Source organism: Mesoplodon bidens (genome assembly GCF_964165515.1).
Source record: "Mesoplodon bidens genome assembly, chromosome: 19".
Taxonomy (NCBI): Eukaryota; Metazoa; Chordata; class Mammalia; order Artiodactyla; family Ziphiidae; genus Mesoplodon; species Mesoplodon bidens.
In genome coordinates this window covers 7,844,944-7,870,712 of record NC_138179.1, presented here as the reverse complement: position 1 = coordinate 7,870,712, position 25,769 = coordinate 7,844,944, and the positions used below count along the sequence as shown (strand labels likewise).

The 25,769-nt window shown below is 41.8% G+C and overlaps 1 protein-coding gene across 1 annotated transcript in view; it reads left to right on the top strand.

The window, feature by feature from the left end:
- Window positions 1-2,052: 2,052 nt before the first annotated feature.
- The window catches only part of PPM1D (protein phosphatase, Mg2+/Mn2+ dependent 1D), a 49,676-nt gene continuing 25,959 nt past the window's right edge, over window positions 2,053-25,769 (top strand). Inside the window, exons 1-2 of the mRNA XM_081218983.1 lie at window positions 2,053-2,741; window positions 14,657-14,885. Of these exons, the coding sequence (XP_081075109.1) occupies window positions 2,270-2,741; window positions 14,657-14,885 (701 nt within the window). The 5' untranslated portion in view covers window positions 2,053-2,269. The remainder of the gene's footprint in view (window positions 2,742-14,656; window positions 14,886-25,769) is intronic.

The window sequence follows — 25,769 nt, the reverse complement described above, 5'->3', positions numbered from 1 at the left end:
AGTAATATAGAGAGCTACACAAACTGTTGTCTCTTGCAGGTCTTGTGTTATGGAGGGTACTGAACTAGAATTGCTAATATTTCACTTAGGTTTTTTGCATTTAGTTATAAAATATGGTCTACAGATATCCTTCCAGCGTTACAATTATTAGGGTTTAATAACAGGATTATGATTATCTTTCAAAACAAGCTGGGATTTTTTTCCAAGTGTTTTTACACTCTGGAACCATCTGGTATAATGCATTTTGACGTAGGGTATATCTTTGATTACATTTTCAATTTAATTGACCTAGTCAGATTTGCTACATTTTTAGGCGATTTAATTTATTTTTTAAAATTAATTAATTTATTTACTTACTTTCGGCTGCGTTGGGTCTTTGTTGCTGTGCGTGCGCTTTCTCTAGTTGCGGCGAGCAGGGCCCACTCGTTTTGGTGTGCGGGCTTCTCATTGAGGTAGCTTCTCTTGTTGCGGAGCACGGGCTCTAGGCGCGGGGGATACAGTAGTTGTGGTGCGCAGGCTCAGTAGCTGTGGCACACAGACTTAGTTGCTCCGCGGCATGTGGGATCTTCCCGGAGCAGGGCTTGAACCCGTGTCCCCCGAATTGGCAGGCGGATTCTTAACCATTGCACCACCAGGGAAGCCCTACCTAGAGTATTTTTATTTATTTTTGGCTGTGTTGGGTCTTTGTTGCTGTGTGCGGGCTTTCTCTAGTTGCGGCGAGTGGGGACTACTCTTCGTTGCCGTGTGCGGGCTACTCATTGCGGTGGCGTCTCTTGTTGCGGAGCACGGGCTCTAGGCGCACGGGCTTCAGTAGTTTTGGCACGCGGGCTCCGAAGTTGTGGCTCGCGGGCTCTAGAGCACAGGCTCAGTAGCTGTGGCGCACAGGCTTATTTGCTCCGCGGCATGTGGGATCTTCCCGGAGCAGGGCTCGAACCCGTGTCCCCTGCATTGGCAGGCAGATTCTTAACCACTGCACCACCAGGGAAGTCCCCAGGTGATTTTATTTATATGTTTATTGGCATAAGGATTTTTTTCTATTTGTATTTCTTGTCACGTGTGAAAAAATGAACATTTTCCCCATTCCCAGTTCAGAACTAGTATCATTCCATTTGAAATAACTCCAAGGCTGTAGAGGAAAGGGCACCCAGGAGAGCTGATGGTGATGTGGCCCAAAACTGGAAGAGTGAACTCTGATTCACGACAAGAACGTGTGCGGTTGAGAACATACCAACCTGCCCACTCTGAGGCTTATTTTAATGCCGTTGAAGTCCGTGCAAAGGTTTTAGAGCTTAGACTGTAACCTACTGGAGGAAGACGGGAGAAGATAACCGAATTGTTGGAGCACTGGAGCGCTGGGTAGTTTTTGTAAGCTGTTTTCTGATCCCGCCTAAGGAGGAAAAATGCTGCACCCAGGGCTCGTCGGAAAAAGTACTACTTTTAACAAAAGCTGAAAAGATGTTTAAAAAAACAGTTAAGCCTTTTAAGTCTCCGACATACGAGACTGTGCAGCCAATAGTGGAAATTTCCCAAGTTTTCTTAACACAAACTGGATTTGCTCTCTCAACTCCCAGCCGGATCCATCCCACCGAAATTCAGTTCAGCTGTGGCATGCTTTTTCCAGCCTATTCGCAAACCACCTTCCGAAGTGAGGTTTCCCGCCATTTAACTTCAAGAAATGAAGGTCTTTCCTCCCAGATTCTCTACACTCGTGGGAGGCCCAAGCCCACACGAGGCGAGCAGCGGAACGCCCAGGGCAGCAGACTGCATCATGATCCCCGGGATTGAGCAAAAAGGTGACATCAAATTGGTAGATAAGCGTTTAGCACCCGCCGAAAAGCGGGCGAGCGAAAACGCCCACTGCAAAGCGAAAGCCAGCCAGGTCGCGCGCGCCCACGGTGGGAGGAGGGAAGGTGGGGAGGAGCGAGGGTTGAGGGCGGAGGGCGGGTTCGCTCCAACTCGACTCCGGATTGGTCGGGCCCAGAGAGCTTAGTGACGTCAGCCGGGAAGAACGTCTGATTTGTGTGGTGGGCGCGGGCAGCCGGCGGAGGCGCATTGCGCAGACGCAGCTGATCGGCTCCTTTCCCCCTGCCGCTTCTGCCCAGCTCTGGCGGACAAGTCTCGACATCGTGCGCCCCCCACCGGGACCGCTCCCTCCCCCTTCTCGGCGTAGTCGAAGATAAACAATAGTTGGCCGGCGAGCGCCGAGTGTGTATCCCGCCGCCGCATTCGGCGGGCTGCGTGGGACCGGCGGGATCTCGGCCAGCCTGCCATGGCGGGGCTGTACTCTCTGGGAGTGAGCGTCTTCTCAGACCAGGGCGGGAGGAAGTACATGGAGGACGTTACTCAGATCGTGGTGGAGCCCGAGCCCACGGCTGAAGAAGAGCCCGCGCCGCGGCGGTCCCTCTCTCAGCCGTTGCCTCCGCAGCGGTCACCGCTGGCTCTTCCTGGCGGCGAAATCTCGGGGAAAGGCCCGGCGGTGGCAGCCCGAGAGGCTCGCGACGCGCCGCCGGACGCCGGGGCCTCGCCGACTCCCAGCTGCTGCTGCCGCCGCCGTTCCTCAGTGGCCTTTTTCGCCGTGTGCGACGGGCACGGCGGGCGGGAGGCGGCACAGTTTGCCCGGGAGCACTTGTGGGGTTTCATCAAGAAGCAGAAGGGCTTCACCTCTTCCGAGCCGGCGAAGGTGTGCGCTGCCATCCGCAAAGGCTTCCTCGCTTGTCATCTCGCCATGTGGAAGAAACTGGGTAAGTTCCCCGGCCTCTTTTTCAGGCAGTTTGGGGCCTTTTATAGCGCCAGTCCCGCGGTCCCCCAGCACGGAGAGCGCTCTCAGTGTCCATCGATGGGAGGGAAGACTTTTCTGGGTCTCAGCTTTCTTTCCAAGGTGGAGGTGCGGGCAAACAAAGTGGCTTTGGGAAGGCTAGGATTGTTGTCTCCCTTCAAACGCTCCTCGCTTTATTTCCACCCCACCCCCCACCCCCAAGGATCAATGGGGAGCAGTCCTCTCCCTTCGAGACTTCAGTTTGGTGGCCGCCAGCGGAAACGTGTTTGAAACCTGGCGCCAAATTTTGGCCAAAAGATGCACTGAAGACACGTTGCTATCTGGGACAGGCGATGGAAGCGGGAGGTGGCAAAAATTAGACGAGATCGGGTGCGTTCAGGGTGGTATGGCTGTAGACAAGACGGCGAAAATTAGAGTGTTTCCTTCCGATCTGTCATAATTTTGCTCTTGAAGGACTTGTCCGTGTCGGTTGCCTCCTACTGGTGGTGTCAGTCCTCCAGAATTGATCCTGGGTGGCTGGTAGTTGGAGTAAACTGTTGGATAATTCAGAAGGGCTAAAAAGTTATCATCTAAAGACTTAAAGTCTTGGAAGGAATTCGCTGTTGTGGTCATGAAATGTTTCTAAGATCTTTATGCTTGTACGGCTTATGAAAAACAAAAGCGCGGAATGCGTTCTTACCGCTTAAACTGGCCGGGTTAAGGCGAAATTCAGCTAGGGCTTTTTAAGAGTGCACTTCCCCCTCCACCCCCCCCCCCCCGCCCTTTGGTAGTTGCCTTAGCTAATTGCTGTCAGACCGTTCTCCACAGTTCCTAGTTAAAAGTACTTGCAAATTGTAGCTGCCCGTTAAAGTAGCAAGAGATAAGGAATTACTGATGTGCCAAAAGGAGAGACCTTCATTTCTAAAAATTTGGTGTAGTTGTGGTTTCATCTAAGCTTTAAGTGTTCTCTAAAGCAGACTATGTTCCTGTACCCAACATATGTTATCATACAGAGTTATAATTGCTTACCCATTGCTGTGAATGAATGGTCTGAATCTTTTTTTTAGAGAAAAGATAATACTACTTCTGTCATTTTAAAAAGTCCTGTGGTTTATGGTAGAATAGTGTTGCTTTGTTTTCAGCAGAGGGACAGAGACATAGAGAAGAGTGTAAAGGTTGGTCAAATACAGAACATTTTAAAAAGGTATTGTCATAGAGTTGTAGAGTAGCTTCTTTCAAAATCTGTTTTCTATTTGCCTGGCTTTCTGCCAGGAATTATTTGATTGACTCATAGAACAACCAGTCCACCGGTGGGAGGCGTTTTCCATCCAATCCCAGAGGTCCCTATTATGGATTTGTTTTGTTTTTGTGTAGGCAGAGCACAGCTGAAGGCACCAGCAATATATTCCAGAAATGTGTCATTTCATTGCTTGCAGGGCAAGTAGGAGTGGACAGCAAGACAAGATAGAGGAAGATCAGACACAGAGAACGATTTAGAGTCCTGTGTATTTTGCAGCACACTTGGGGCAACGTGAATTTACCATATGTTTTCACTAAAAGGATAAAGTATAAACCCTGTTACTTGAACGTATTTTTTTATATAAATTTATTTATTTTTATTTTTGGCTGCGTTGGGTCTTTGTTGCTGCACGCAGGCTTTCTCTAGTTGCGCTGAGCGGGGGCTACACTTCGTCGTGGTGCGCAGGCTTCTCATAGCAGTGGCTTCTCTTGTTGCTGAGCACGAGCTCTAGGCGCGCGGGCTTCAGTAGTTGTGGCACGTGGGCTCAGCAGTTGTGGCTCGCGGGCTCTAGAGCGCAGGCTCGGTAGTTGTGGCGCACGGGCATAGTTGCTCTGCGGCATGTGGGATCCTCCCAGACCAGGACTCAAACCCGTGTCTCCTGCGTTGGCAGGAGGATTCTTAACCACTGCTCCACCAGGGAAGGCCATTGAACATATTTTTAATAAAGCAGAAACCATGCTGTTAAATGTGAATGTATATGTTTTTTGACATATATGTACTTTTTGAACCAAGATTTATACACCAAATGTTAAAGTTTGCTTTGTTCCACAGTTAACCTCGTACTCCATCATCAAAACTTGAATTAAAAAGAAAAAGAGTATGCTGAGTATATGGAAGTCGTGACACAGGAAACTCCCTGTGTCAAGTTTCCACCTTTGTAGTTCTCATTTGGTTATTGTAGTGGTTCTCAAACTTTTTGCTCTCAGAACCCTTTGTACTCAAAAATGATTTAGGGTCCTAAGCAGCTTTTGTTTATGTGGGCTACATCTATCATATTTACTGTTTGAGAAGTTAAAACTGAGAAATTTTAAAAATATTTATTAATCTATTAAAAATAAACTTACTGTATGTTGACATTTTTAAGTGAAAAATCAATTTTTCCCCCAAATAAGAGATATTGAAATAAGAAATATTCTCATCTCTGCCTCTGCATTCAGTCTGTTATGCTGTGTTTTCTGGTGAAGTATGTAAAGGAAAGGCAGTCTCACACACATATGTAGTAGGAAAAGGGAGGAATAGTTTGTCTTTTCAGATAGTTGTGGATATTCTGTACCAAAGTGGTGGTTTCTTAAGACTAGTCAAAATAGAATCTGAAACCTCATCAATGAACTTTTCTATTTTTACATTAAGAGCCATTGGTCTCTCTTGCACTTTGAATCAATTTTTTACCCATGTGTGATTTTGTGACATGGTGCATTAGTCATTTGGAAAATAATGGTTCACTGAATTGTGCGGCTCTTCCAACTATTGATGCATTTCATTATACAATATTAAAGTACCCACATTTGTTAATATCACACATATTCTAAAATACGAGGTTTTGGGATTTCCCTGGCAGTCCAATGCAGGGGGTGTGAGTTTGATCCCTGGTGGGGGAACTAAGATCCCATATGCCACATGTTACTACGGCATAAATAAGTAAATAAATAGATAGATAGATAGATAGATAGATGGATAAATAAATAAGTAAGTAAGTAAGTAAGTAAGAGGTCTTAAGCAGCGGTTAGAAATTTATCACTGGCAACAAATACTGTCAGTTGTTTCTCTTGAAATGAAAAACTCACTTTGTTCATTTTGAAGAAAATGTACGCTAAATGGCCAAGTTGTCTTCTTCTTCTTCTTTTTTTTTTTTGGCTGCGCCATGTTGCTTGCAGGATCTCAGTTTCCCGACCAAGGGACACGGCAGTGAAAGGCCAGAATCTAACCACTAGGCCATCAGGGAACTCCCTGCCCAAGTCTTATTAACCCATTTTATCAGTCTTTCAAGTAAAAATGATGGTCTGTGAAAATTGTGGCTACTTCATTTCATAACTCACACAATCACAAGTGCTTTTCCTCTATACAGCCCTAGTATGCAACAGAAGTCTATTATTCATGCTTCTCTTCTTGTCTTACAGAATGTTAAAAAGACATGTATTCATGGGTGGAAGTTTAATAAAATTAATTTTTATTGCATCATCAAGGACATTCTTTTTTAAATTTATTTATTTACTTATTTATTTTTGGCTGTGTTGGGTCTTTGTTTCTGTGCGAGGGCTCTCTCCAGTTGCGGCAAACGGGGCCCACTCTTTATCGCGGTGCGCGGGCCTTTCACTATCGCGGCCTCTCCCGCCGCGGAGCACAGGCTCCGGACGCGCAGGCCCAGCGGCCATGGCTCACGGGCCCAGCCGCTCCGCGGCACGTGGGATCCTCCTGGACCGGGGCACGAACCCGCGTCCCCCGCATCGGCAGGCGCACTCCCAACCACTGCACCACCAGGGAAGCCCCCCTGCTCTTCTCTTTTAAGGACACTTGTCTTTGGACTTAGGGCCCACTCTAATCCAGGGTGATCTCTTCTTAAGATCTTTAACCTAATTACATCTGCAAAGATCCTTTTCCCAAATAAGGTCACATTCACAGGTTGTGGGAGAGCATATCTTTTATTTAAGTTGGGGGGCACCACTCAACCCACTCCAAGGATATTTATGTTGTCTCAGATAATCTCCTTATGAACACTTATTAATTACAAAAGGAAAAGGATTATAGGGGGAAACCTGGTAGACAGCACCTTAATCGAGTGATCAAGAGTATCATCACTTTTAACGGGACAAATTGAAATTGTATACTGCCTGTAGGGAGAAGATCATATTTAATACTTCTGTGATATTCCTGCCAAAAATGTGTAATCTGATTACAAACATGAGGAAACATGAAACAAACCCAAACTGTGAGACATTCTTGAAATGACTGGCCAAGTACTCCTAAAAAGCATCAAGGAAACACTGAGGAATTGTTCCAGATTGGAAGAGAATAAAGATAAATAAAGATACATGATAAGTAAATATAACAAGGGATCCTGAATTTATCCTTTTACTATAAAGCATATTGTTAGGATAGTTGATGTAATTTGCATGAGATATATGGATTAGATGGTTGTATGGTATCAATGTTAATTTCCTGATTTTGATGGTGTATTGTAGGAATTAGATACTATAATAGTATTTGGGAGTGATGGCATATTTTGTTGGCAGTTTGCTTTCTGTTGGTTCAAGAAAAAAGTTCTTTGGATTATTCCTGGGGAAAAAAAAAAAAGTTAAACCTGAAGAAGCAGGTCTCAGATCAGAAATCTTGGATACCTCCAGGAATCTAGGTAGCAGTTTCATCAGAGCCCTGCTGCTGGATGCATACCAGGCTATATTTATTTGTTTCAGTACACAGAATAAATCAGAAACTTGCAGCAGCATTTGGAATCACCATTTGATTATAATTCCCTGTCATTTTCCAAGAGCTATCAGACTTTTGCAGTGGTCAAATTATAGAATGGAATATATCGGATCACCACCTCAGCTCATGTTTTAACGGTGACACCAATCTTTGTTATTCTTTGAGAGATGTAATAACACTTTTAATTTTCTATTTTGGAAGAGAGTATCACTGGTGGTCTTGCACTTGGCCTTTTCTACCCTAATAGGCTTTCGACCAATGAATGAAGAGCTATGTCGGGAAGCTATTAGTTGCTGAGGTTATTTGGGGACCAAACTAGCTGTGGCATAGGTTTGGGATTCCATTGGTTCTGAGGTGGACTGGATTGAAAGTCCTATTTAGTACCTGACCTCCATGAGCCTTATGTCTTATCAGTGGACTGTGGCTGTGTTCTGTAGCTCCAGAATTATTATCTTAGGGCCATCGTTCAGTAGTTACTCAATGTTGTGGGTATTTCTTTTTCCTTGGTGTAGAGCTACATGTGAAAATGGCCACATATCACTTTGAAGAAGGTTAACTATTCTTTAACTAAACTTGGAAGATTTTCTTTTTGTTTTTTGTTTTGTTTCCTGATTTTTGTGAAAGACCATTCTGCAGATCCAATTTTTCTTCTGCGCTGTTGTCAGTGAGGTAACCGTACCAGATTTTCTTTGGGTAATTAACTGCTCCTGTCTGATCTCTGTCACCTCAGGGTTCTCCCATCCACAGAGATCAGGGAGCCCATTTTCATTGCAGCCTCTTCCCTTAGTATTTCTTGCCTAGAGAGAAGAGTCAGTAAAATGTGTTTAAAAGATTTTAGTGTACCATATATAAAATAGATAAACAATAAGGATTTACTGTATAGCACAGGGAATATATTCAATATCTTATAATAACCTATAATGGAAAAGAATTTTAAAAAAAGAACATATGGGGACTTCCCTGGTGGTCTAGTGGTTAAGGCTCCGTGCTTCCAGGCTTCCCTGGTGGTGCAGTGGTTAAGAATCTGCCTGCCAACGCAGGGGACACGGGTTTGAGACCTGGTCTGGGGAGATCCCACATGCCGCGGAGCAACTAAGCCGGTGCATCACAACTACTGAGCCTGCGCTCTAGAGCCCGCGAGCCACAACTCCTGAAGCCCACATGCTGTAACTACTGAAGCCTGCGCGCCTAGAGCCTGTGCTCTGCAACAAGAGAAGCCCTCACAGTGAGAAGCCCCGGCTCGCCGCCACTAAAGAAAGCCCACGCACAGCAACGAAGACCCAATACAGCCAGTCAATCAATCAATCAATCAATCAATCAATAAATCTATCTATCTATCTATCTATCTATCTATCTAGGGAAAAAAAAAGAATCTGCCTGCCAATGCTGGAGACAGGTTCAAGCCCTGGTCCAGGAAGATCTCACATGCCACGGAGCAACTAAGCCCATGCGCCACAACTACTGAGCCCGCGCTCTAGAGCCTGCGAGCCACAACTACTGAAGCCCGTGCACCTAGAGCCTGTGCTCCACGACAAGAGAAGCCACCACAATGAGGAGGCTGCGCACCACAACTTAGAGTAGCCCCCCTCGCCGCAACTAGAGAAAGCCTGCACGCAGCAACGAAGACCCAACGCAGCCCCCCGCCAAAAAGAAATAATAATAATAATAAATTAAGGGAAAAAAAGGACTCCATGCTTCCACTGCATGGGGCACCGGTTCAGTCCCGGATGGGGGAACTAAGATGCCACATGCCGTGTGGCGTGGCCAAAAAAATATATATATATATATATATATATATATATATATATAAAACCAAATCACTTTTTTTATAACAATAATTTTTTTCCAATTTATTTTATTTATTTATTTTTGGCTGCACTGGGTCTTCATTGCTGCACACAGGATTTTTCTAGTTGTGGCGAGAGGGGGCTACTCTTTGTTGTGGTGTGCAGGCTTCTCATTGCAGTGGCTTATCTTGTTGCAGAGCACGGGATCTAGGTGTGCAGGCTTCAGTAGTTGTGGTTCACGGGCTCTAGAGTGCAGTCTCAGTAGTTGTGGCGCACAGGCTTAGTTGCTCCGAGGCATGTGGGATCTTCCCGGACCAGGGCACGAACCTGTGTCCTGTGCATTGGCAGGCAGATCCTTAACCACTGCGCCACCAGGGAAGTCTCCTAGTCTTTGTTTTAATGACTTATGCACATTTCCTAAAGGATACTTATGTCAGAGTTCATATACTATCTGATACTGTCTTTTTAATATGCTTCTAGTTTTAAGTCATTTTTTTAAATTAAAAGATTAAAATGTAGAGTAGAAAACAAGAAAGGCTAACTAAGGAAGACAAATTAAAGAGGTAGGTTCCTTAATATATAAATTTTTTGCAGTTTCAATCAGAACCTCCACAGGGTTTGTTTTTTAATTTTACAAGTTGCTTCTGAAGTTCATATGGAAAAATACTGAAGAGAATATTGAAAAAGAAGAATAATTGGCGGATACTTTAAACTCCCTATTATTAAAAAGCACCATAAATAGATTAGTAGGATGAGTCCAGAAATAGATCTGAGGCAAAATGTAACATATGATAAAAGGTGACATTTAAATGAATAGGGAAAGCATGGATTATTCAGTATTTTTAGATCATTGTGGAATATCTTTCATAATATGTTAGTGCTTTTGACAAAAAATGTGATTTAAATATTAACATTGCTTTGAATAGCCTTTTTATTTTTAGCTCTTTTTCTCCTTTTTCATCTCGTTTTAGGTGCTTTTTGCAAACAGCTAAATTACTTGTATGCTGTAGGTAAATTTTATTTTCTGAATGTGGTTAAGAACCCTTGTTTCTGGGAGTTCACCTCGTCCGCATTTATTATGATAATAGATTTTTTTTCAGGTTCTTAGCTGCAGAAAACAATGTTTCCTAGTTGTTTTTTTTTTTTTAAAAAGAAAATGTTTTAGCAAGAGCTACAGTTAACCCATAAAATAATTGAAAGGGCTAAAGGAACATACACCATACTCTACGCTGGGCTTCTGGAAATGACGTCTGTAACCAGACTGCAAAACTGCATGGGCTAGGGAGCTGTCTGCTGTGATCTATGTTTGCAAAATTGATGGCTTCTTCCTGCTGCTTGTTTTTCTTTTAACTTAAAAAAGGTGTGAAATATAACATAGCATGCATATATAAAAGGCCATAAAACATAAATGTACGCTTTAATAAATAATCATAAAATGAATACCATCCAGTTACAAAAGAGAACGTTGCCTGTACACCAGAAGCCTCTGTATGCCCTTTCTGATCTCATATTTCTGTCTTCCCCCAAGAGGCAACCACAATCTTGACTTTTGTGATTATAGGTCTGTAGTGATTTACTTATTTTTCTTAATAGTTTTACCTCTTGTCTGTAAACATGATAGTTTTTTTTTTTCCAAAGAAAATCACGCTGAATGTATTCTTTTATCTCACCCTTCTTGTGAGATTCTCACCCATTATATGTAGTATAGTCTGTTATGCTGAAGGACATTTGAGCTGTTGCCCGTTTTTAGCCCATATGAACAGTGCTGCTATGAACATTCATATGTATTGTGTGTCATGAATTTATGCTGTATACCAGTGGGTAGTGAGTAGTCAAGAGTATACATATCTTCACCTTTACCATATAATGCCTAGATGTTTTCTAAAGTGGTTGTACCAGTTTATACTCCTACCAGTAGTTGATGATAGAACATGTTACTCCACATTCTTAGCTTACTCTTGTCAAACTTTAATTTATGCAGCAATCTGATAATTATGTTGTGGTATCTCATTATGGCTTTTATTTATTTATTTATTGAGTTATTTATTTATTTATGGCTGCGTTGGGTCTTCATTGCTGAGCACGGGCTTTTCTCTAGTTGCGGCGAGCAGGGGCTACTCTTCATTGTGGTGCGCAGGCTTCTCATTGCGGTGGCTTCCCTTGTTGCAGAGCACGGGCTCTAGGCGCACGGGCTTCAGTAGCTGTGGCTCGCGGGCTTCAGTAGTTGTGGCTCACGGGCTTTAGAGCGCAGGCTCAGTATTTGTGGCGCACGGGTTTAGTTGCTCCGCAGCATGTGGGATCTTCCCGGACCAGGGCTCGAATCCGTGTCCCCTGCATTGGCAGATGGATTCTTAACCACTGTGCCACCAGGGAGGGAAGTCCTCATTATGGCTTTTAATTTGTACTTCCGTGATGATTAAAGAAGCCAAACACCTCGGCATGCTTTTTGGCTCTTTGGATTTCCTCAATTGTAAAAGTCTGTTCAGGTCCTTTATCCATTTTTCTATTGAGTAGTCTTCTTTTTTTTTTTTTCTTTTTGCGGTATGTGGGCCTCTCACTGCTGTGGCCTCTCCCGTTGCGGAGCACAGGCTCCGGACGCGCAGGCCCAGCGGCCATGGCTCACGGGCCCAGCCGCTCCGCGGCATATGGGATCCTCCCAGACCGGGGCACGAACCTGTATCCCCTGCATCGGCAGGCGGACTCTCAACCACTGCGCCACCAGGGAGGCCCTTGAGTAGTCTTCTTGATTTGATTTGTTGTAGCATTTTATATATTCTGGATACCATTCCTTTGGTGTGCATATATTACAAATATATCCTTTTCCATTCTGTGAGTTGTCTTTTCACTCTAGTAATCATATATTTTGATGAACAGAAATTCTTAATTTTGATGGTAGTACAACTTCACGGTCATTTTCTTTTTCTTTTCTTTTTTTTTTTTTTTTTTGCGGTATGTGGGCCTCTCACTGTTGTGGCCTCTCCCGTTGCGGAGCACAGGCTCCGGACGCGCAGGCTCAACGGCCATGGCTCACGGGCCCAGCCGCTCTGCGGCATGTGGGATCTTCCCAGACCGGGGCACGAACCCGTGTCCCCTGCATCGGCAGGCGGACTCTCAACCACTGCGCCACCAGGGAAGCCCGACGGTCATTTTCTTATATGGCTAGTCCATTCTTTGTCTTTAGGAAATCCTCCCCCACCTTGAGATCATAAATGTACTTTCTTGTGCATTATCTAAGCATTTTAGCTTTGCTTTTCACGTTAGGTCTTTAATGTACCTGGAATTGATTTTGTGTGTGCATGTGTGTGTGTGTTTGGCATCAGGGACCCAAAGTTGTTTTTTTTTTTTTTTAATTTTTATTTTATCCCAGTTCCATTTATTGAATGTCCTTTCTCCACTGTTCATATATCAAGTGTCTGAATATGCATGGATCTGTCTCTGTGCTCACTGTTGTATTTGTTCACTGGCTTACAACTTTTCCATACAGGTCTTACTAGAGATTTGTTAGCATTGTTGGCAGATATATCACACCTTTTGCTGTTATTGTGAATGGGATCTTTTTTTTTAAGTTACATTTTGTAATTTTTTGTTGCTGTTTTACAAAAATAGAATTCATATTTTATATAACTATTTATATCCAGTAGCCTTATTGAACTTTATCAATGCCAGTAATCTATCCACAAATGTTTTCTTTAGGGCCTTTTTTTTTTTGGCGACTCCACTTGGTGCCTCTCAGTCTGGTTGCTTTTCTTAAATACATAATGGTGATAACAACAAAAACTAATGTTTACTGAGCACTAAGTATGTGTCTGGTGCTGTTGCTGATAGTTTTACATGTGTATATGCCTGTGTGTGTGAATTTCTAGCTTCATCAATACTGGTATCTGTTCCAGTTTCCCTTAGCATTTGTGAAGGTCATTATTTTGTATACTGCAAGCAACCCTCTGTTGTGAGCGACAGGTCACTCTGGAGGGTGGGTTCCATCTGTGGGATGGGATGGGATGGGGAGATGCACTGTAGTGTTCAAGAGATGGCTTTTCAGCATATATAATATTGGAAAAGAAAAGAACTAGTTAGCCCAAATATATTAGAGAAGGCTTGTGGCTCTAAAAGTTGTGTGGCACCCGTGCATTTGGGGAGGGGGCTTATTTCTTCCACCATATCCCCCTTGAGGCCCTGTTGTCCCTATCAGCCGATGCACCACTTTTCTTAAAAGACAGGTATTATAGTTACTGGCATCTTAGGAACTTAAATGTTTCACCTTTTACCGTGCAGGGGGTTTAGGCACTGACCTAGCTCCTGCAGTTTTAAATGACTCTGCCAAGCTTCTACCATCCATTCCTGACTTCAGCCTTTGCCACTCCCTCTGAGTTTGCACTTTTCTGGAACTCGGTTAATGGGGAATATACTGATGTACTGCCTCCTTGACTGACTGTGCAGTTTCCTTATATTGGATGACAAATTTTGCATTCTGATTTTTCCCTCAGTATAATTCCATTTGTTTAAAATTCCAGGAATTCCTCAGATTTTCTTATGACCCTTCTCTGTGTTTCATGACTGCTCTGGACTTTTTCTAATATTTATATTCTGTCCTTTCAGTAGGATTTTGGTGGGGAGAATATGTCAGTGTTTGGACTTAGTTTGCTGTCTTGAACTGCAACTTGTCGTTTAATATTACAGAATATTTCAGAATTTTAAATGATAGTGAATATAATCAGTCAGTATAGGTTTTGGAATTAGGTATATGGGATCTTTGCCACTTAAAATACTTGAGTTATTTTGAGCAAATTTCTTAACCATTCAAAGTTTTGGTTTCCTCATCTGCAAAATGAAAATAATGTAACTAATCTTACCTATCACTTAGGTTTATTAGTATTATATGAGATAATACAATACATGTAAAGCTCTTAGCACAGAAAGTGGTATCCAGTAAGTGCTCAATAAACGTTATTTATTAGGTTATGAATATTCAACAGTTGTTTCAAAAACAAATCCAGTAGCTTTTTCTGAAAATCTTCTTGAAGTGAAATCAATAAACAGGTGATAAGCTGCTAGCAGTGTGGTATCAAAACTTTTAACATATCCTTTGCCACTAAGTGTAATTAAGACTAAGACTTATGTGGAATTAGTAAATCTATGCTGTAACATTTTTCTCCTAGGATCGGCTTGATGGTCATAATATAATTGTACTATTTATAAAATTAATTGATTAATATGTGAATGAAGGGATTAATACAAGTCCTTCTTTAATAGCTTTCAAAATATTTTTCTTAAATATTTTCCTATGCGAATTCAAATTTTAACATGCTAATTCGGCATATGTTGGCATTTTTATTCTGCCACAGGATTCATGTATACACCTGAAAGAGTAAAATGTTTTATGTTTTACTACAGGAGAATGGCCAAAGACTATGACAGGTCTTCCCAGCACGTCAGGGACAACTGCCAGTGTGGTCATCATACGGGGCCTGAAGATGTATGTAGCTCATGTGGGTGACTCAGGGGTGGTTCTTGGAATTCAGGATGACCCAAAGGATGATTTTGTCAGAGCTGTGGAGGTGACACAGGACCATAAGCCAGAACTTCCCAAGGAAAGAGAACGAATTGAAGGACTTGGTGGGAGGTAATTATTGTCCTATTTTGTCTTTCTTCTCTTGGTTCTATTTAGTCCTTTTCTGCTTTATTTACCAGATTGACCTACTTCTCCCTTTTAATGAAGTTACAGATTTTCAGTTTGCCTGATGAAGTACTTACGTATGTTCATATTTATCTTATTATTTTGAATTGACTGTTTTATTTCTGATAATGGCTCCAAAGGGAAATATTTTAATAATATTATTAAATAATAATAATAATATAAATAATAATAATTTTGTTACTCAAGTAACAAAACATACAAGGATTTATTTAAAACCTTTTACATAAATACTGATCAGCATGCCCTTCAGAATCTGGACAGAGCAGCCCTTATAGTTCCAGAGTAGAACAATTTGATATTTATTTCTTTAGGCTGTGCTGGGTCTTAGGTGGTCTTTGTTGTGGCATGCATGCAGGATCTAGTTCCCCGATCAGGGATCGAACCCGGGCCCCTTGCACTGGGAGCTTCGAGTCCTACCCACTGGACCACCAGGGAAGTCCCCCAGAGTAGAACAATTTGAATCTGTCTTTGGGAATAGAGTTTCGTTAGAATTAGCCTTCAGTTTTTCCCTTTGATTTCTAAGTCATATATGCTGCAAACCCCTGTTTCAACTTACTGTCTCAATATGTATCGAGATAGTTTGTAAACTATGAACTGAATTTGACTGCAGCGTAATATTTTTATGCTACAAACTAAAATGTAAGATTATTCTAAAAATCAGAGGAATGAGTAACATAAGAAAATTTTAAATTTATTCCTGTACTAATGTTTAAAAATCAAGGATTAAGGCAAGTTAAACAGAATCTGGTGTTTTCTAAATAATCATTCTAACTCAAGTCTTACCATGATATTATTACTTGCCTCCTCTTTCTTGCTTTTTTTGTTTTTTAAGAAGCCCCAGGTTTTTGCTGTTTTTTTTTTTTTTTTTTTTTTTTTTTCTTTTCGGCTGCATCGGGTCTTAGTTGCGGCATGCAGGATCTTTCATTACTACGGCATACAGGCTTCTCTCTAGTTATGGAGCGGGCTCTAGAGCGGTGGGTGGGCTCTTTAGTTTGTGGCACGTGGTCTCTCTCGTTGAGATGCGCGAGCTCAGTAGTTGTGGCGTGCGGGCTTAGTTGCCCCGCAGCGTGTGGGATCTTATTTCCCTGACCAGGGATTGAACCTGTGTCCCCTGCATTGGAAGGCGGATTCTTTACCACTGGATCACCAGGGAAGTCCCTCCTCTTTCTTGCTTTTTTTTTTTCTTTGCGGTACGCGGGCCTCTCACTGTTGTGGCCTCTCCCGTTGCGGAGCGCAGGCTCAGCAGCCATGGCTCACGGGCCCAGCCGCTCCACGGCATGTGGGATCTTCCCAGACCGGGGCATGAACCTGTGTCCCCTGCATCAGCAGGCGGACTCTCAACCACTGCGCCACCAGGGAAGCCCTCTTTCTTGCTTTTATTAAATCAAAATGGTCTTTTTCCGAGAAATAATAAACTGAAGGAAAGAATTAACATCCTTAAGCTACCAGGAGTTCAAAAGATAAGTAAGAAAAACACTAAAAAACTCTGCTGCCTTCAGATAGATGGATAATGGAGAGGAAGTTTGAACAAAAACAGATTCTCAAAAGAATAGTATAAACATTCGAAAAAATGTTTAACATTATTGAAATGAAATTATATTTTTTGCTGTTGGGTTAGCAATATTTTTGTTGTAATGGGTATCCTGTTGATAGGATTATATACTGGTATGACCTATACAAAAAACACATACCACTAACTTTAAATGTATATAGACTCAGTAATTTCAGGAATCTACTCTAAAGAAGAAATATGAAATGTGGACCAAAATATCTGAATGGAGCTATCGATTGCAGCTGTGTTTATTGACTTAATTTAGCTGACAATAACTTGAAGCCCCAACAGCTGGAAAATGGTTAAGTACATTTAATAGATATTCATAACATTGGATATGATATGAACATTAATGTTTATATGCAAATTTTAAAAAATCATGGTGTTATGAAAAATTTCAAACATAAAAGTAAAGGTAGGGAAATTCCCTGGCAGTCCAGTGGTTAGGACTCTGCACTTTCACTGCTGAGGGACCGGGTTCAATCCCTGGTTGGGGAACTAAGATCCTGCAAGCTGCATGGCTCAGTCAAAAAAAAAGTAAGGGTGGAATAGTGTAATGAACTCCCATACATATGGGGAATTTTTCTTTACTATACGATTTTTTCCCCTGTTTCACTGAGAAATAATTGATATATATCACTGTATAAATTTAAGACGTGCTACATGATGGTTTGGTTTACTTATATTGTGAAATGATTACCACAATAGGTTCAGCTAACATCCATCTTCTCATATAGATACAATAAATAGAAAAGAGAGGATAAAGGAAAAAAAATTTTCTCCTTGTGATGAGAACACTTAGGATTTATTGTCTTAAAAACTTTCCTGTGTATAATATAGCAGTATTAACTATAGTCATCATGTTGTACATTACATCCATAGTACTTTTTTATCTTATAACTGGAAATTTGTACCTTTTGACCACATTCCTCCAATTCCCCCTTTCCCCTACCAGGAATTTTTAATAATATAGGAGAATGCTTATTGGTCACAATAAGCAGGATATAAAATTACATTGCTAACTCTTTGTCTCCATGGAGAATGTACAAATTTATACTGATATCATCAGGATATGTGGATGACCCTGACAACAGTTGATCATATCCAGTTGTAGGTTAAAAAAGGCATCTTGGTGATGTTTTCATTTGCATTTGTCTTGAGAAAGGTTGAATATCTTTTTATTTAAGAGCCATTTATACTTCCTTTTCTGTGTTTTTTTGTTTATATTTGTTCATTTTGGATGAGAGTAGTTAGCCTTTTTTGTATTAATGTGTAGGAGCCACTTAGAGAAATTAGACTAATATAAGTGATACGTTTCAGATGTTGTTTTCACAGTTTGTGTTTTTTTTTTTTTTTTTTTTTTTTTTTTTGCGGTATGTGGGCCTCTCACTGTTGTGGCCTCTCCCGTTGCGGAGCACAGGCTCCGGACGTGCAGGCTCAGCGGCCATGGCTCACGGGCCCAGCCGCTCCACAGCACGTGGGATCTTCCCAGACCGGGGCACGAACCCGTGTCCCCTGCATCGGCAGGCGGACTCTCAACCACTGCGCCACCAGGGAAGCCCCCCACAGTTTGTGTTTTGATTCTGCTCCTGGAATATTTTTCCATGTGGCAATTTATTTTAATATAGTTAAATTGATCAATCTCTACCATTATGACTTCTGGGTTTTGTGCCATACATACAGTTCCTTCACTCTGAGGTTATTAAAAAGTCTTCTATATTTTCTTCTTGTACAGCAGTTATGAATACTTTGGTCTTAGGAACCCTTTACACTCTTAAAAATTGAGGCCCTCAAAGAGCTTTTTGTTGATATGGGTTATATGTATTTTTTTTTTAATGTATTTATTTATTTATTTTTGGGTGTGTTGGGTCTTCATTTCTGTGCGAGGAGCGGGGGCTACTCTTCATCGCAGCGCGCAGGCCTCTCACTGTCACGGCCTCTCGTTGCGGAGCACAGGCTCCAGATGCACAGGCTCAGTAGTTGTGGCTCACGGGCCTAGTTGCTCCGTGGCATGTGGGATCTTCCCAGACCAGGGCTCAAACCCATATCCCCTGCACTGGCAGGCATATTCTCAACCACTGCGCCACCAGGGAAGCCCCGGGTTATATGTATTGATTCTACCATATTAGGAATTAAAATGGAGACATTTTCAAATATTTGTTAATTTATTGAAAAATAACAATGTTAGGCTCATTATGTGTTAATATAAAGAAAAATTTTTATGAAAAAATAGCTGTTTCCCCAAAATAAGCATTTGAGAGAATTGGCATTGTTTTACATTTTTTTAAAAGTCTTTTTATTGTCTGGCTTAATAGGCGACTGCTAGATTCTTGTATTTGCTTCTACATTCAATCTGTTGTGATAAGGTATTTTGGTTGTAGTATCTGAAGTAAAGTCTGGTTTTACACAGATTTATAGGTGGAAAAGGGAGACTGTTTTAAAAGATTTTCCATGATTTGGGGGTATGCTTCTTTGATACTATTCTAAAATTCATGAAGAGGGGGTTTCTTAAAGGTTAATAATAGTGTCGTATCTGAAATCATATCAATGACTTTTTTCATACTCTTTCACTGAGAGCCATAGGTGTATCAGTTAAGAGCCATTGGTTAAATAATATCTTTATCCATGCATGGTTTTTTTAATTACTAGATTTTTGTTTTTTAAAGCAGTTTTAGATTCATAGCAAACTTGAGCACAAAGTATAGAGAATTCCTGTATCCTCCCCGCTGCCTCCTACACGCATAGTCTCTTCCGCTCTCAGCATCCTTCCCCAGTGGTACATTTGTTACAATTGACGACCCTACGCTGACACATCATTATCACTCAAAGTCCATAGTTTATGTTAGGGTTGCTTTTGGTGTTGTGCATTCTACGGTTTGACAAATGTGTAATGACATGTATTTACCATTATAGTTTCACACAGAATAGTTTCACTGCTCTAAAAATCTTCTGTGCTCTGCCTATTTATCCCTTCCTCCCTTCTTACTCCTGGCAACCACTGGTCTTTTTATTGTCTCCATAGTTTTGCCTTTTCCAGAGTGTCATATAGTTGGAATCATATAGTATATAGCCCCCGTGCATGATTTTGAAAGCTAGGTATCGGTCATTTATAAAGTATTGGTTAGCTGAGTTATGCAGATCATCCAAATATTGACACATTTCATTATACAATATAGCAAATCCTGTAGCTGCTCAAAAAGTCCACTGTATACACATGGTCGCAGTATTATTATGAAAATAATTTTGAGGGCTTCCCTGGTGGTGCAGTGGTTAAGAATCCTCCTGCCAATGCAGGGGACACGGGTTCGAGCCCTGGTCCGGGAAGATCCCACATGCCACAGAGCTACTAAGCCCGTGCGCCACAACTACTGAGCCTGCACTCTAGAGCCTGTGTGCCACAACTACTGAAGCCCTCGTGCCTAGAGCCCGGGCTCTGCAGCAAGAGAAGCCACCGCAGTGAGAAATCCGCACACCGGAACGAAGAGTAGCCCCTGCTCGAGCACAGCAACAATGACCCAGCACAGCCAAAAATAAATAAATAAAATTTAAAAAAAGAAAAAGAAAATAATTTTGATCTTGCAGACCCTCTGAAATGGTCTGGAGGACTCCCAGCGTCCCTGAACCATATTTTGAGAACCACTTTTCTAGTACTTGTGTGGTTTCATCATTTACATTTTAAGCAGTCCCTTTTTAAAATTTTTCTTTAATTAATTAATTAAATTTTGGGGGGGTCCGTGTTGGGTCTTTGTTGCTGGGCGTGGGCTTTCTCTACTTGCAGCAATCGAGGGCCACTCTTCGTTGCGGTGCACGGGCTTTTCATTGCAATGGCTTCTCGTTGTGGAGCATGGGCTCTAGGCATGCAGGCTTCAGTAGTTGTGGCACGTGGGCTCATTAGTTGTGGCACGTGGGCTCTAGAGCACAGGCTCAGTAGTTGTGGTGCACGGGCTTAGTTGCTCCACGGCATGTGGGATCTTCCCAGACCAGGGATCGAACCCATGTCCCCTGCATTGGTAAGTGGATTCTTAACCACTGTGCCACCAGGGAAGTCCCATCATTTACATTTTAGTCTTATAGCTCTGGAATTTTAAAATTAAAGCTGAGTAGTAGGGATATGAGTTAATATTTTTTTCTCATTGGCCATTGGTAGCCACTTGAACAACCATTCCTTACTGATTAGAAGGCTTACCAGGCACAAAACCTTTCTTCAGTGGGAAGATGACCTTGAGTTTATCCTCTTCTAGCACTCTTTCTCTGGTTAAGATAAATATGGAATGTCAGCTCTGTTATAAGGCAACATTGCTTATTGTAGAATGACCCTTTTTTTTTTTTTTTTTTTTTTTTTTTGCTGTACGCGGGCCTCTCACTGCTGTGGCCTCTCCCGTTGCGGAGCACAGGCTCCGGACACACAGGCTCCACGGCCATGGCTCGCGGGCCCAGCCGCTGTGCGGCATGTGGGATCTTCCGGGATAGGGGCACGAACCCGTGTCCCCTGCATCGGCAGGTGGACTCTCAACCACTGCGCCACCAGGGAAGCCCTGTAGAATGACCCTTGAATGGAACTGCATCTGGATAGGAAAGATTTTGAATGGACCAGAAATTTCTCTTGGGAAGCAGAGACCTTAGCTGCCCTGTGTACATGCAGTTTGACTTGTGCAGAGACGAGGAAGTCATGGGCTGTTAAGATACTGATTCTTATGGCATACAAAGCTCACTCGTGGTGCCTAGAAATTGGCTCCTGGATTTCTGTAAGGATCACTGCTTAAGACAGCACGACTGAAGCTGCAGTGCTGGCATACTGTGTTTCCTGTCCTGTATGCTACAAAGTTAAATGAGCCTGGTTTCATGCTACAGTTTATTTGATCCTATGAGTGTGAAGGTCAGTATGTATCTGAGACCAATACTGGTAGTTATACAAAATGAGCTTTGCAATTATATATATTTGGGTCTTTTTCTGGGCTTTCTTTTTTTAATACTGTGTATTCGTGTACCAGTACCATACTTACTTTATTTTATTTATTTTTATTTTAATAAATTTATTTATTTATTTATTTTTGGCTGCGTTGGGTCTTCATTGCTGCTCGAACCCGTGTCCACTGCATTGGCAGGCGGATTCTTAACCACTCACCACCAGGGAAGCCCATATTATTTTAAATTGAGGCTTTATTTTAATTTTTAATATTGGTAGGCCTGATTCCTCTCATTAGTCTTTAAAAAATATTTTTCTTGACTGTTTTTTATTTTTCACTATGAATATTAAAAATATTTTTATTTTAATAACTTCTTTTAGAGTTTATTGTTTTGTTCTGTTACTTAAAATAGCATCTGGATAGTTGGACAGATGCTGTTTGCCATTTGAAAGCAGGTGTCTTTTTGCCCAAATAGAACTGTTTTATTTATTTATTTAAATATTTATTTATTTATTTATTTATTGTTGGCTGTGTTGGGTCTTCGTTGCTGTGTGCGGGCTTTCTCTAGTTGCGGCGAGCGGGGGCTACGCTTTGTTGCCAAGCACAGACTTCTCATTGCAGTGGCTTCTCTTGTTTGGAGCACGGGCTCTGGGCACGCAGGCTTCAGTAGTTGTGGCATGTGGGCTCAGTAGTTGTGGCTTGCGGGCTCTAGAGCACAGGCTCAGTAGCTGTGGCACATGGGCTTAGTTGCTCTGCGGCATGTGGGATCTTTCTGGACCAGGGCTTGAACCCATGTCCCCTGCATTGGCAGGCGGATTCTTAACCACTGTGCCACCAGGGAAGTCCGTGAACTGTTTCATTGTAAGTTATTTCCTCCTTTTCCTCCTCACCCTCGGCAACTGGCCAGTGCTCTGTTTTTCCAGCCTTCTGTTGCTGCTCAGTCAGCCCTTTGCATGACCCTTTGTGTATGCCATTAGTCATGCAGGACAACAGCAGGAAGGGCAATAAAAGCAGCATCTTTTGCAACATTTCTTTGGTTTTTTGATACTGGATTTAAAACTTTGTTTTAGCCAGTGCCCTTATTTTGTCGTTTGTTTCTCAGAAACACAGAGACCATAATAACTTTGAATATTAAGTATCTAGAGAGCTCCTAGGAGAGTTATGTTGGAAGCAATTTGCGTAGGTGCTGTAATTACTTAAGTATTAAGCCTTGCTTTTTAGGGAGCTGGTTTAGGAAAGAACAATAGGGCAGAAGGTATCAGGAAGGCAGAATGTTGGTGTCTCTTCTCCTGGAACTCTTATGTTTCACAGATTCTTGTGAACTGTAGATTTAATCTTTACTCTCCTGTTTGCTTTTTGAGGATCAGCATTGAAGAAAGCATAAAATAACAAAGTGATGGCCTTCGATACTCTTACTATGACCAAGAACAATGTTGCTTTCAGTATTACAAATTAAACTAATTCTCACAAGGGACAGTAAATGAACAGTTCTCTTGGATTTCTCTTCTAGGTTAACGTTGACAAAGTTTTCTGCTCATTCTGTACTTGCTTCATTCCCCGCTGTTCTGTCCAGTGTAGTAGCCACTAACCACGTATGACTGTTTGAATTTAAATATAAATTAATTAAATTAAAAATTCAGTTCCCCATTTGCACTGGTCACACTGACAGTGCTCAGCTGGCGGCCCTGGCCAGTGCCTGCTGTATCAGACTGCCCGGTGAACACTTCCATCACTGCAGGAAGTTTCATGAGACAGCTGCTCAAATCTCCTGGCCTGCCCTTGTCTCATGAGCTTGTTTTCTACTTAAGAAAGATGATTGAGGCTGTTCTCCTTCTGTCATATTCATGTTTTTCTGGGCTCAGAGGAAGATTTTTTTTTTCTCATTTATGAAGGTTTATGCCTTATTTTGGTTCTCTTAGAACTTGTATTCCATTTGTTATCTCTTCTCCCTAGTATCTTCATTCCTTTGAAGTTAGAGCAGAAATAGAAAAGCCATAGATGGAGGTTAACTTGGAGGCTGCTGCTGAGGTCTACAGCACTTCATACTGACATTGCTGTGGAGATGGTCACCATTATCTGTCCTGTCTTCAGCTTTCCATATCTTGAAGCCAGTCTAGTTTCAGTGTTCATGAAGTTTAGGGGAACAGAGTCATACTACTCACAGTCAACATGGTAAGCTATTAAGAGACTCATGTAGACATCAGGATGTCATAGTACTTATTAATAATGAGAACAGTAACTGAGAAGAAGACCACATATTATTGTCAGCTGGCCTGCCGTAGATGAAATGAAATTTCAGATTATAATCAGAGGGTTTCACTGTGCACATGGGACCTTAGTGTGAAGACTTAATTCAGTTATCTTAATGTCATCTATCTTTGAGAGTTCAGAATCAACTTGTGTCTTATGCATGTATCTGTCAGGTGAACCTAATATCAGGCAGGCTAATATTGTTTCTAGGGAATGCTCTTTGCCACTCTTCCCCTCAACTTTTTAAAGCCTTCCAGGGGAACATTTTTCTTCTATTTATTTATTTTTTAAAATTCCAGGCAGATTATGATTAAATTGATTTAAGGGCCAGTTTCCCATTTCAGTCATTTAGGCATAGGTTGAGAGACCATCTCTGCTGAGTTTTATTACTTTTTGCTCCAATATTTGACCATATCTCAATGTTTTAGGCACCCTGGAGTATACTAACTTCTTGTGTATTAATTACAGATTTCTGTTGCTCCAACACCAAATTTCTAGGCGGGTTTTCTTGTTGTGTAACTCCCAAATCTATATTTCTACAGCTGATCTGTTTCCAAAGTCTAGTCTCACTTCTAAATACAGAAATATCTAAATACATAGATACTCTGTTGAGGCATTTCTTATTAATTCCTCAGATCAAAAATATTAAAATTGAAGTTCTATTTTCAATACCCCTAAATCCTTCAAAAAGTATACAACCTTTTCAATTTCTTTTATCATTATGTAATCCCTCTTCAATTTTAACCACTTCTTCCTCCCCTCAGTTTTTTTAGTTATCAAATTTTCTTGCTTTTTTAGAGTCATGTACCACAATGTTCATTGCAGCACTATTTACAATAGCCAGGACATGGAAGCAACCTAAGTGTCCATCAACAGATGAATGGACAAAGAAGATGTGGCACATTATACAATGGAATATTACTGAGCCATAAAAAGAAACGAAATTGAGTTATTTGTAGTGAGGTGGATGGACCTAGAGTCTGTTGTACAGAGTGGAGTAAGTCAGAAAGAGAATAACAAATACCGTATGCTAACACATATATATGGAATCTAAAAAAAAAAAACAAAGGTTCTGAAGAACCTAGGGGCAGGACAGGAATAAAGACGCAGACATAGGACTTCGCTGATGGCTCAGTGGTTAAGAATCCGCCTGCCAATGCAGGGGACACGGGTTCCATCCCTGGTCTGGGAAGATCCCACATGCCGTGGTGCAGCTAAGCCCATGCGCCACAACTACTGAGGCTCTGCTCTAGAGCCCGTGAGCCACAACTACTGAGCCCACGTGCCACAACTACTGAAGCCCGCGTGCCTAGAGCCCCTGCTCCGCAACAAGAGAAGCCACCGCAATGAGAAGCCCGCTCACCACAACGAAGGGTAGCCCCCTCTCACTGCAACTAGAGAAAGCCCGTGCACAGCAAAAAAAACCCAACACAGCCAAAAATAAATAAATACATAAATAAATTTATTTATTTAAAAAAAAGGGAAAAGACACAGACGTAGCGAATGGACTTGAGGACACGGGGAAGGGGAAGGGTAAGCTGGGATGAAGTGAGAGAGTAGCATTGACATATACACACTACCAAATGTAAAATAGATAGCTAGTGGGAAGCAGCCACATAGCACAGGGAGATCAGCTCGGTGCTTTGTGACCACCTAGAGGGGTGGGATAGGGAGGGTGGGAGGGAGACGCAAGAGGGAGAGGAAATGGGGGTATATGTATACATATAGCTGATTCACTTTGTTATACAGCAGAAACTAACACACCATTGTAAAGCAATTATACTCCAATAAAGATGTTTAAAAAAATCCAAAAGAAACACAAAATGAATATCGTGGCAGAAATTACTAAGACCGCTGAATCCCACTGAAATGGATTTGAAAAGGGAAAAATGTATTACGTCCTATTGCAGTAGTCTATTTCTGTGTATCTCCATTTGTGTGTGTGTGTGTGTGCCTGTCATTAGATCTTAAAAAAAATTATCTTGCTTTTTTATATACATGATATCTACTCATTCCTATTCCCATTGCTTCCATTCCATTCTGTGTAGCCTACCTCAATAATCTCCAAATTCTCATCTTAATCTACCCTATTTTGTTTTT